Source organism: Columba livia, chromosome 8 (genome assembly GCF_036013475.1).
Source record: "Columba livia isolate bColLiv1 breed racing homer chromosome 8, bColLiv1.pat.W.v2, whole genome shotgun sequence".
Lineage (NCBI taxonomy): Eukaryota > Metazoa > Chordata > Aves > Columbiformes > Columbidae > Columba > Columba livia.
This window is the reverse complement of record NC_088609.1, coordinates 5016756-5029153: the sequence shown is the minus strand read 5'-3', so window position 1 is coordinate 5029153 and position 12398 is coordinate 5016756. Positions and strand designations below refer to the sequence as shown.

At 44.2% G+C, this 12398-nt stretch overlaps 1 protein-coding gene across 23 annotated transcripts in view; it reads left to right on the top strand.

The window, feature by feature from the left end:
* Positions 1-12398, top strand: part of PTPRF (protein tyrosine phosphatase receptor type F) — a 384390-nt gene that overhangs the window by 273876 nt on the left and 98116 nt on the right. For 13 of the 23 annotated variants that reach the window (XM_065071648.1, XM_065071647.1, XM_065071644.1 and 10 more), the window contains one exon: positions 1655-1843. In XM_065071648.1, coding sequence (XP_064927720.1) covers positions 1655-1843 — 189 coding nt within the window. Of the gene's footprint in view, positions 1-1654; positions 1844-9333; positions 9352-12398 lie in introns of all 23 variants that reach the window. The other 10 variants (XM_065071624.1, XM_065071626.1, XM_065071645.1 and 7 more) reach the window with 1 other exon arrangement.

The following is a 12398-nucleotide window of genomic DNA, read 5'->3' as shown; positions in this document are numbered from 1 at the left end:
TAAGCTCTATGTACCTTTTGTCTTTGAAAATCAATGCAGAGAAAATTAAAAAAGAACTAGTTTTCATGGTACCTTTCATTTTAAAAAAATTTCAATTTATGTTTGCTCATGATGGGAGAGGTTTCTAGGGAGGCTGGTCTGGGGAGACAAAACACAGTTTGTGCTTTTAATAAGCATCAGAAAACATTTTTTCCTTTAGAAAACCTTGGATGCTTCATAGCCACTCTCATCTAAACAGAAAAACAATATTCCAGGGGATTGTTTTGTTTACAGCAGATGTTGCCTTGTGCTACAGTCTTGATTTACAAACAAGTCAAGGGTCTTGGGAATTCTGAGATCTTAGGGAGAAACATGTAAGATTATCTGCCACAGGCCGTGTTCGTGCTGCAGGTGTGGCGGTACAGGTAGAAGGAAGCACCCAAGGTGGCCTATTACTAGTACCTTCCTGTCAGGAGTGAGGGGAATGCTTCCAGATGTGTGATGGTAGCAGGAAAAATCAGATTGCAGCAAGTTCAGACTCCTCTGGGACTTGGGAAGATGCTGAGGTCTTGTTTGTTTAAACACTGCAATGAGCTGGGAGCCTTGCAGAGTTGGATTTGACAAAGAAGTAGGTTTTGCTTAAATTCCCTTAAAATGGGGAAAAAAGAAACATACTGAAAATAATTGAGTTTCTAGTGCTTTAAAAGCTTCTTGATGTTCCTCAAGTTCTTTTTTTTCTTCTGTGAAAGTATGTCCTTTTGATTGCAGTTCAGGCTTAGCAGAGTACAGTACATCTTGCCTCAGAATGAGTAAATGAGCTCTGTTCTGCAGCTGCTATTGAATGACGATGTTGGAGCTTGCCTTGGCTTATCAGCAAAGGCTGCCTAATGTATTCCACCCAGCCTACCTGAGTGTGCTCTGCAGCAGCAAAGCCAATTAACCATTTTCATACCTGCTATGTGAATGGTTTTAGCAGTTATGGGTGCTTCATTTTATAGTATTTCAGTAAGACATGCTAGAGCATGCACTGGCCTTTCTTGCACACCTCTGTTGCTCTCTGCAGCCCAAAAAACGCACCAGGAGCTTGCTACGGCACAGTCTGGTGAGGCGGCTCATGAGCAGAGTGTGGCTCATTAGCTTTACATTCATTAGTTTCTAAAAGCCTTCTGAATCAGATTTGGGGGCACGAGGAAGAGATTTACAGTCTATCCTACCGGTGTGACAGAATGTTCATAGTCAAAAAAAAAGGAGAAAATGGGCCTCTCTGGGCCATTCTAAAGGGTTTTATTGTTTAGCTGTTGTTTTTCAAGATGCCTCAAACTATTTGGCTTTGTGTTTGTCTGTTATCTTCAACTCAGTCCTCCCACAAAAAGGCAAATACCTGCTTTTACTGAATTATTAACAACAATAGATGGAGCTTACGTATCAATGAAAAATATGGACGTTTCCCAAGGCAATTGATTTAAACGGAGTTAAATTTAGTGGAAGCTTCTATTGGTGTAATGAATGCTCATTATAGAGCCTAATGTGCTTTAAGGGCTTGAAAACCTTCTCAGTAGGGAAGTCAGGCTGCTGTTTTCCAGCAGAGGCACAGATGCTACGCCATGGCACTGCTGTCACTGCAACCCTATCCCAAACGTTTCTCTTTAACCTTGTGTGTTTTCTCCTCTTGCAGAAGACCACCTCCCGGCCGGCTTCCCGACCATTGACATGGGCCCGCAGCTGAAGGTGGTGGAAAAGGCCCGCACGGCCACCATGCTCTGTGCTGCCAGCGGTAACCCCGATCCCGAAATCTCCTGGTTCAAGGACTTCCTGCCCGTGGACACCGCAACCAGCAACGGGCGCATCAAGCAGCTCCGCTCGGGTAAGGCAGCAGAGCAAGTAAGCCTTCCGCACCTCCTCACTCTTCCTCCCTTTTCTCTTTGCGTGCCGCTATTGTTTTTTTTCCCTGTGATGCTGAAATGCAATTCTAAACCCAAATGCCAGTTTGATGTGAGCTTGTTTCTCTTGCAATATAAAACCAGTTTTTGGAGCTGATCCTCTCTGGCAGGATATTGCGGCTTGTTCAAAGGAGACATTAGCGTGGACATGCCTTTTGGAACATCACCTGGATTCCTTCTTCGGTAGATCGTCTTGACCTTGCCCCAAATCCTTGGTAGGCTTAGACATTTCACTACCAACTCAACAGGTCTCAGGTGCTTTTAATGGGAGCACGGTGCAAATCAGGACAACGAGACTTTACAGTTGGTGGTCACATACTACTCCACTCCTTACATAGGCTCTGCAACACAGTGCTCTGCTTTCGGTTGACATCTTTGTCATTCTTCCTATGTGACACCACAAGAATATAGAAAAATCTAAGCAGCAGCAATTCTTTGGATTTCAAAGGAAGATGGACAGAGTTTTGAAGTATACCATTCCTTTTGTTTGCTTGTTTGTTTGATAAGCCACATACCAGCTTTTGAAATACAGATGGTTAGTTCTCGCGGGTGGCTAAGAATGCACTCGTTTTAGCGAGGAACTCTTTGTTTTTCTGCCATACTGTTCCGTCTCCCAGGACTGTAAGGCCCATTAGAGAATTAAAGAAAATAAAACGTTGCATTACACACTGATGAAGTGTGGCTCCCCAGTGTGAATTGCAGTGGCTATTTAAGAATGCACAGCAGAACTACACGGAGCTTTCATCTGGGGAAAAGAAGCCCACGGTTACCCTACAGGAAGTGCAGAAGGGAAAAAAGCTGGAACAACTTTGGTCTGGAAAGGTCTCCCGCTTAAGTAAGTTGCAGACTGCCTTGCCTGGCCACGATGGATCTGTGGGCACTCAAAAGCCATTTGTTATGAGTGCTGCTGCCAGGGCAACACCATCTTCCTCCTAGCAAGGTGAACGTCTTGACACATTTTCCCATAGCAGGAGCCCTCTGCGTAAATCTGATGATGCTTGGATGATAAGAAGTAGGCTTGTACTTGGGGGAGTGGGTAATGAGACATGACTCTCATCAAAAATAGAACGCAGCCTGACATTCCTGATCCCACCTTGATGTACCAGTGAGCACTAATTATGCTAATGCATTTATAGCTTATGAAATTTCCCAGTGACCTTTAGCTTATCTCCCCCACAACATGGTTTAATCTTGATCTGTTTGTGCTGAAAGAAAATATCACACTTGTTAATTATTCTGAGAAGCTTTAGGAAGCAGCAATAGGAAAGTGCACATGGATGTGTTTCACTTCGTAGCTGACTAAATCAGCATCAGAAATTACCATAAATGAGCAGCAAGGCAGCTCCTGATGCACTTGCTGTAAGTTCTCCAGCCTCCTTTTCGCAGGCACTTGGCTGCCTCTCTACCAGCTGCTTCACAAGTTTAGTGAGATAGAAAGTTTAAAAACAAACTAGTAAACCCTGTCACCGTGTCCAAGTTTTGCTTCCTATTTGCTGTTCTTGAGCAACATCTCAATTGAATATTTCGCCTGGGATTCGAAGTCTAGAGCTGGCTGCTTGCTGAAGACACAGTAATTACCAAGGGAGGTGTCAAGGGAACCTTTTAGAAATCAATGAGCAGCACATATCCTCAGACTCGCAAAAGAAATTGATTAGCTCTCTAATGTAGTAAGGGAGGTTTCCACAGTTCAATGCAAGAGATTTCTAAATATGAGTGAAGTTTTGTTTTCAGGGACCTGGCGATATGATGCCAAGATTCTCCAAGGCTCTGCTCCAACGTGGCATGAGTGGAGAAGAAGGAGTTTACCGCTTCTCATGGGCCAGAGATTCACACCCTGCTTGCACTTGTGGCTTTTTCTTGTATTTGTAGTTGATATAAAGCAGGGCCTGCACTTTGAAGTGCCTGAGTCCCACTTACCTGGCTGCAGTTACGCGATATGAATAATGTGATGGGTTGGGCAGTCTCTGATCCATTCTGCAAGGTGCTAATTGAGCTCTCCAGCCCTACACTGTAGTGGGGCAGAGTTGTTTTTCAAAGAAAAGAGTATTTAAATAGATACCTCATTATATGGGAGAGTTTAATAGTTCGCAAAGTCTCTGCTCCATTAAGATTGTATCTTACAGTCAGCATGGCATATCTGCATGAATGTCAGTTTATACTATCTCAATCTAAATATACGCTCATTTAATTCCATTTAATTAAAACCCAATAAAAGCTAGACAGATGTAATATAGTTAAAATAGCTACAGCACCATGTGAGCCCAATATTACATATATAGAGTGCCCAGCCTTCAACGAGTACATAATAGATTAACACTCAGATGTACTAAATATAGGTCATAAAGGTCAAAGCAGCTTTGGAGTCTGACTTAGAGAAGGGGTCGAGGGATTATTTCATTTCTTCAGAGTCCTAGCGTGGAATGAATAGCTAGAGGTGAATAAGCCGTGTGCTTGGGAAAGGTGCTCTCTTCTGATGCTCACGGTTCGTGGGCTGGCAGTGCTCTGGGGGCTTCAGGCAGGTCTTTGCACTCACATACAGTCAAATCATGTGCCCAAGCAGGGCTCTGAACACCATTTTCTAGAGGTCTGTTAATCTTCTGTGAAGGTATTAGAGAGTTTGTGGTTTAGGACAACCAAGCCATCATCCCAGGCACTTTTAACCCCACAGCACTGCTATCTTTGTCAGGAGCAAATACTCAGTTTATAAATCTTCTGTGTCCTGCTTGTCCTTCGTTTACTAATTACATCTATATGTGTATATAAGCATTTTTCTTCTTAAACATTTTGACAGCATAACTCTTTAGATTTAGAGGCCTTTTTTTCCACTTTTTCCCCAGTACATAGATCTTTCCTCCTGAATAACACTTAGTACTTTTTTAAGTCCAGCTCTTGGGTAGTTTTGCCAGTGTGTGTTGGGCTAATTGCTTCAGAGATGGGAACACAAATAAATACAGGTTTTCATCTCCATTATCACAGATCAAGGCAAAAACAAGGTCTCTGACTCACACTGGTTGTAGCAAAATTCTCCCTTGTTCATCTTGCTAATTCTTCCCACCTCTTGTGGAGAAGCTGCTTTTCTACAAATGCAGTGACTCAGGACAACTCCCTGTTCTCCCCCAGGGCGCACAGCTTCAGTCATTGCCTCTCAGTCACTGACACGGATCTAAGGCCAGCTCCGGGCTGGGAAACCTGCCCAGCATGCCAACTCATTTAAAACCTCTTTGGCCGAACTGATTTTAAAACTGTGTGGACATTGTAGTATTGCAGGTGATGTACACATGAGTTCTGGCAGCAAGGGTCAGTGCTACACCTCTAACCTTGTTTTAAAATTAGCTGATGACGTGACAGAAACTCTCTCAATATAAATCAGATTGTACTGATGCTTCACAGTTCTTCTATAAAGATTCTCGGATCACAGGCTCCCAAAGACTTCAAAGCAACTCTGATGGTTTTCATACTCTCCAAGCTCTTGAAGGCATCCAGTGAGTTTCATAGTTGAAGAATTGTTCTTCCACCTTGCTCTTCAGAAAACTTACGAACAAAATGTCAGATTAGAATAAATAACTATTCTAGATGTTAACATATTTGCTATGTAAGGAAACTCCAGAAATTCAGGGAGCGTTGTCATCTTTCATTTAGTGAAGAACTTGGTCTTACGACAAGTATCATTCTTTTTCAATCACGGTCAATTTACTGAGATATGGAACCATGCCCTAGACCCTAGTGTGGCCTTTAGGAAATTAACTGAAAGTAAAGTATCAGAGAGGGCTCTGCAGGTGACTTCAGTTGCTCTCTGGAAAAGTGTAGGTGTCTCTAACAAAGAAGCAGCAGGAGCCAGCTCACTGGATCATCTTGCTGCATTTATGCTCTCAGAGTTACCAGCAAGCTTCTTCGTTTTAGTCTTGACCCTGCAGGTAGAAGCACTTGCTTATTTGGAAACAAAAGGAATACCTGACATGCACAGAACAAACTTGCAAAAGAGCTGAAAGTGCCTGTCCCAGTGATGGCCACATCCTGTGTCACTGGTAATAGCCAGCGGTCAGTACCCAGCAGCAGATGTTCAGACATCAGATGGGCATTGACCTGGGACAAGGTGTGTAAGGACGGCCCAAAAGAATGGGGATTAGGGAGTATTATCCAAAAGGATCAGGAAACCCAAATAAGGATGGATGCTCTTTTAGAAAGGACTGGTCAGGCGAGGGCTGAAGCAATGTTGTGGCCAACCACTTGACAGCTGAAGCTTTATAATCCTGGAAGAACCTCTACTGCACATCTGGGGCTTGCTGTATCAGTTGCACACAGCAGTGATGACATCCACATAGACTCCCAGTTGCAACTGTTGGCAAATAGCCAGTCTCTTTTGTAATACTTTTGCTTCTGAAAATAATTTCACCAGAATTATTATGTCGGGACGTAGCAGAAAGCACAGTCAGAGGTCTCTGCGATTCAGTGTTGCACTGCACTAATGCACAGTTGTGCCCAGCAAGAGCCTTGTTTTCTCTGTTTGGTGTTCCTTTGGAGTGATTTTTAGTGGTTTATGTTCCTACAAGAAAGTGGTGCGTTGGTAAGTCTGGTATGAGTTTGTGTCAGCAGACTGAAGTCCCTTCTCCAACAGAGCGTCTCCTCCACACTGGGAAATACTGATGCCAGTAATCCCATGGGGTTTTCCAGTGTATCATCCCGTGGTGTGCCTGGCTGTGTGCTTTCCTGTACGCGGAGGGTGTCATGTCGGCATTCATTCCTGACTGAAGTGAATGTATGGGGTGTTACTCAGTGCCTGTTATCATCAAGGAGAAATAAACACTCCTTCCTTAATGAGTGTTTCAAACCACACAAGAAATTGGGTTAAAGCATAAAGCGGCCTGGTGATCACAGGACACAAGTTGGCCTCAATAAGCATTTGAGTGGTGGCGCCTCCATCACTTGATGGACTCTTACGTTGGTGCTCTGTGGCCTGTGTGCTGTAATTCGGTCTCTTTGAGAGACACCCTGAAAGGACAACAGCCAGAGATGCGTTGTCATATGATGTGGAGGGCAAATGGGAACTTTTATTCCTTCTGGGTAAGGAAATTTGGCTCCAACAGAAAAGCCTTGTGCACTCTCCATAATGATGTCTTCTGAGTGAAGAGTGAATGTCTTAACTTTACAAAGGTGAGAGAGACCCAGAACAAATACTGTGCTAAATACAGCAAGCCTCTGTGCTGCTCCCACAAGGGCTGGCTTACATTCGGAGGCCGGGAAGACTGAGATTTAAGACTAAAAAATGAGCTGGTCACACAACGTTTTAGGGAACCTGCCTCAAGTATGCAGTTGCTCCTAGAGCTCTGTATAGACAACAGTGTATTAGAGAAAGGGTTTAGCCTCTATGGCGAGTAGATTTAAAGATTTGCTGCGAATCTTTCCAGTTCTAGGGGAGACAAACAAAACCCTTTTCAGCCCAGTGAGAAGGAAGTCCTGGTTTCTGCCCCCTGGGCTTGCGCTCAAAGTCGTTGCACCCTTCCCGTGGGAAGTGACACACTGTGGTGATGCTCTTTGTGACTCTGGGAATCTCAGAAGAGGATGGAGGGAGGCGGGGGATGGAAGGGGGGGAGTCCTAGACAAAACAGAACAAAAATATCACTTGGCAAACTTTCCAAACGGGCAAAGAGAAATAACCCTGCTTTCTGTGGCTGTGCTATTCCATGCAGATATCTTTGGGTACACCTGTTCTGTCAAGGGCAGTGATAGTTAGTAAGATAGATAAAGAAGCAGCAGATTTATTGTTGCAAGGGAGAGATTACCCAAAACTTCTGCGACTGCAGGATCTTTCCTGATGCTTCAATCATCTGTGGATAGAAAGCGTCAGAAAATATAACCAGACATATAGTTAAAGTGGGGAAATGTCATCTTGACAGAGGAAAATGCTAAAATGAGTAGTTTGAATTGCTGCTCCTGCTTAGAAAAAGGATTCTGCCTAAAGGAAGGGTAATAAGGGAAGAAAAACTATAAATATTGTAATTACTTTTTAAGAGGCAAGTTAAACATGCTTAAAATATGCCTTCTTTGTATTTACAGAAATTCTTTTCTGTCTTTCTTTCCTATTGGGTGATCATTGTTGTGGATAATGGAATGAGCTGTAAATCTGAGATACACGACACTCTTGTATGCATACTGGTATTTATTAATCAATACACTGAACATGATTTGACACACTGTGTCCTGTTTAACCCTGTTTTTCTGTCTGTTTAAACTCCTCAGTTTTCTTTGGTAAGTGCTTGGTATTCAGATCCTACAAATCTGCATAAAACCAACACATACCATGAACTGCCTACGGATTTGATCTGCATGAATCTCTCCCTTATACTAACAGCCTTCATATGTGCAAAATAAGACCAAGGGGACAAAAGTGGGGATTAGAAGGGTTCCCTGCCAATTTGCCCAGCTGGAGCATCTCCCCTTCAGTCACGCTTTGTTACTGATTCTACACTGAACTCAAGACACTGACCAGTGGATCATCCACTTGCTAAACACATTGACCTTATAAACCAAACCTTTATGGGTCATTGCAACAGGATAACTGAACCTCACTCCCAGAGAAGCCCTCCTTATAAGATACGCTTCATTATAGCATGTAAAATTACTTCCAGTGCCTTATAAAGAGGGTGGGGATTCCTTTCTCCAGCTAACATCCAAATTAGGCAGGAACAACAGAGTTCTGGCTAGCGAGCCATTGTTACATTACCAGAAACTACTTCATTTTGAAATATTTCTGTATGTAAAGTTAACACTGCATGACAGCAATTTCTTTGCCAGAGGGAACCTGGTGCAAGGGTTATGTGAACGTGGAGAATGGCTCAAAACTGATTTGTTACACTCTCCTTTTAGTTTAATTTCTTTAAGCGAGCAAATTTTGTCCCACTGGTCATCCTAACCTCAAAGCAAAACTGCACCGAGCGCCCGCAACCATGCGCTTTCCACCCCTCCTGCCCAGCACACCCGCGGTCACACAGCCCCCAGGACACGCGCCCCCTCCTTGTTCTGTAAGGAATGAAGGGGCACCGCACCATGTCCCCACCGTGTCCTCCATCTCAACCTCAACTGCCTGAACAGTGGTGGGGGTGAATGCGAGCGGCGATGCCAGCCAGCAACGCCACCTCGGCAGCTTAGTTCAGCCCCCGTTCGTGAGGGTGGCGGCGTTAATGGCAAGATGCAGGGCTGGGTGCTGCACTCCTGGAAGCGATGAGCTTTACTAACCTCCTGAGGGTGTCACTCTGACTTTTATTGCACATCAGTTTCTTTTTGTTTACTCCTGTCGTGCTAATACGAATTCTAGCTTTAAAAAAACTCTGCTTTTTTTTGAGTTATAATTTTCTTCCTTTCCTCTTTGTACTAATGCTTCTCTCTAATCTTATTTGCATTCAAATTACCTCACCAGGTGGTACACCGATCAGAGGTAAGAATGCTGAAATGTGCCTCCAGTTGTCACGTCACTCCATCTCCTGTCTGCCTTGTCCCTTCTCCTCCGGTGTTTCTCATCTCCAGCTTTTACTCTCAGCCCTAACTCTGCCAGCGCTCTCGCTCATCTGCACTCTCCCACTACTGTGTTTATTTTGGTTGGTTTTTAGCGTGATTTTTTGTAGACTCATCCATTGCGATTTTTGCACTGTTGAAAGGGGGTTATTCAACGGAAAGTTTGCAAACTGGCAAATGGTCCCTGGCCTCCGCCATGGGAGGGTTGACGTCTCCTGCAGCTCCTGCAAATCTCTGGACTTCCCGCACAGTCGTAGCCTCTGAGGTTTTTGTGTGTATGGGGGTTTAGATGGGTTGCTTCGGTCTAAGTGTAAGGAGGTAACACTTTCACAAGAGAACAGTCAAATTCTTCTTTGCTGCTGCTGCTGGACATGAAACTCTAATCAGAAGGAAACCAGTTCTGGAAAGTTTGAGCAAATCTGGCTCTGGGGTAAGGAGCACCTTTATTTACATTACTCATGTTCACTTTCAAGTGTGCCAACCCTCGAATGCGGTGGCAGAGTGGGGAACCACTGCCCCAGACCCCCCTTTCTGAGCCAGACATGCTGACGTCACTTTGCAGCACAAAGATTTGTTTTCAATAGATGAATCAGAAGCACATCTGACTGCTTTAAGCCTTCATTAATTAAACCCACCCCTGGTCTGACAGCCCAGTGTGCGCAGTCCCTGGCTAGTTTTCGCAGCCTGTGTGCACCAGTAATGACTTTCCAATTGGAGTGTTGTCTTTTCTAGCCTGAACACTCAAAGCTGTCCCTTTGCATTAACTTTAGTGCGTTAATCAGCCTTATGTGCTAAGGCCCTTCTGAATTCTCTTGTGATTTTAGTTACCCCTGTTGACTGACCCCTGGGTTTCTCGACAGAATGACTACCACCTACAAATCAACACGACCTCATTTGTTCAGTTTTCTCCCTTCTCCCCTTCCCTCCCCTTTTTCCCTGAATCACTGCTGGAAGTTAATAATCTGACTCTTTTGAACTGGTTCTGTTGCTGGGGGTTAATGTTTTCAGCTCCTGTTAAGTGATTTTAGAGTAAATGTGAATTGCTGTTTGATGCATATTTGCATTAAGTTGCCTCTGTTGCAAATCTGGGTCAGGGAAAAAAGACGGCAAACCTTATTTTTATATGAATGGGCTTATATATCTGTCATTCCTCCCTTTGGAACGCTGGAGATTGACAGCTGTGATGTTACAAGCTCCTTAAACTATTTCTTCATCTCCTATTTCTACCGCAAATCCTAAAATGGAATGACAGGTTGAATACTAACTAGGCGAGCGCTCTGAGCTCCCAGCCGCGCACCCCGAGCGCGCAGCACCCCGGGGCCTCCCCGCGCGCCCGCCATGTCTGATGGCATTAGTGACTCAGCACCAGAACCGCGTGGATGCTCCATACGTCCTGCTTGGGAACCGAACGCATCTCTGTGAAAAGAACCATCCATCTCATAAAACATAAGTTCCCCGCACTCCCCCCGCCCCCCCTCCCCACCCGCGTTTGAGTCCTGATGAGGTATTTTAAGAATGTTCTTGACATTATTTAAAATATATGTGTCCTGTTTGAATGTCAAAGATGACATTTCTATGAGAGCAAACAGAAGCCACGTGCTGCTCTCTGGCTTCTCCCAGAGGATTTCTGTCAGCCTAATGCCTTTTATTTAAAACGGAGGTCACTGAATTTCTAAAGATAACAACAGATTAGATGAAAGTGCTTTTATGATGGTGAGGTTGTGTCCATGTAGAAGTGACTGTTCTGCCATGTTCTATACCCAGCTGCACTCTTGTTCCTCATTAAGGTAAGTTTGATGCTTTGGAATCCATTAATTTGGTCTGAAAGGAAGGGTGAACTAATGACTTTTAATGAACCCTTTTGGTAATAATGTTTGGGGGAGGAAGGGGAGGTTTGGGGTTGATTTAATTGCTGCTGTGACTGTCGCTAGGAGTTGTGTGTCTGCAGTACTTGGGAGGTTTGAGCATCACCCACGGCCTTTGTGCTGCAGCAGCGGAGAACCCACTCGCAGGGAGCAGCGTGTGCTTAGGGAGGGGACGACCTGAGAAATTCCACCATGCACCCCTCCAAAATGGACGAGATTTTTCTCTCAAAACACCTTGTTTCACCTTACCCCCATGTATTTGGACCTTTCTGTCCAAGACATCTCTGAGCTCCCTGAAATGGGAGGAACTCGCATCTATAATTCAGAATCTCAGTTTGTACCTTCACTTTTTACCCCACCAGAACTGCCCCAGATAGTCATTTAATCTTGAAATCCCTATTTGTTCATCAGAAGGACGTGGAGCTGGCAGATGCCCATCAGATTAGGCAATAACCATCTTCTTAAAGTGACCCACAGATAGTATCAGCAAATACTGTTTAAGCAAGTTCTACCCCATTCTTATTTTCAACGCAGAATATAAGATGTTCCATTTCCAGCTTTTCTCTGGAATTGAACTCACTCAACCTTTTGTAAAACCTGCCTGCATTTTCCTGCCCTGGGCTGTAACACAGAGCAGAGCACGGTTTTCTTTCTGGTGGGTGCTGGACAGGCATTAGATCGGATGCACATGAGGAGGTAAAGAAATATCATCATCTCAGGCATTTTCCCTCTCCAGACAGATTTATTTGTTACTTTTCTGTCACCACAGGAAATATCTGAGGTTCCTATACATAAGAGTATTTCTTCCCTGCAGACGTCAGCGTAGCAGAGGTCTGTCTGAATTAACTTTAGATCAGCTCACTTGGGTGTCAGAAGCTGTCTGTCTGAGAAGCCAGGTAAAAACCCGCACCGACTTCTGTATAGCTGCGGCTAAACCTTTTCCAGTCCCGAGCAAACTGGTTTAAACACAGCTCCGGTATTTCGACTCTGTCCTGAGAGCTGGAGCGTAAAGCTATCCAAAGAGATTAGAGGAAGCTAAAAGAATTTTGCTGTCTCTTTCTAAGCATGTGTTTGTACATTTGATTGCACTTTGTATATGATAGGA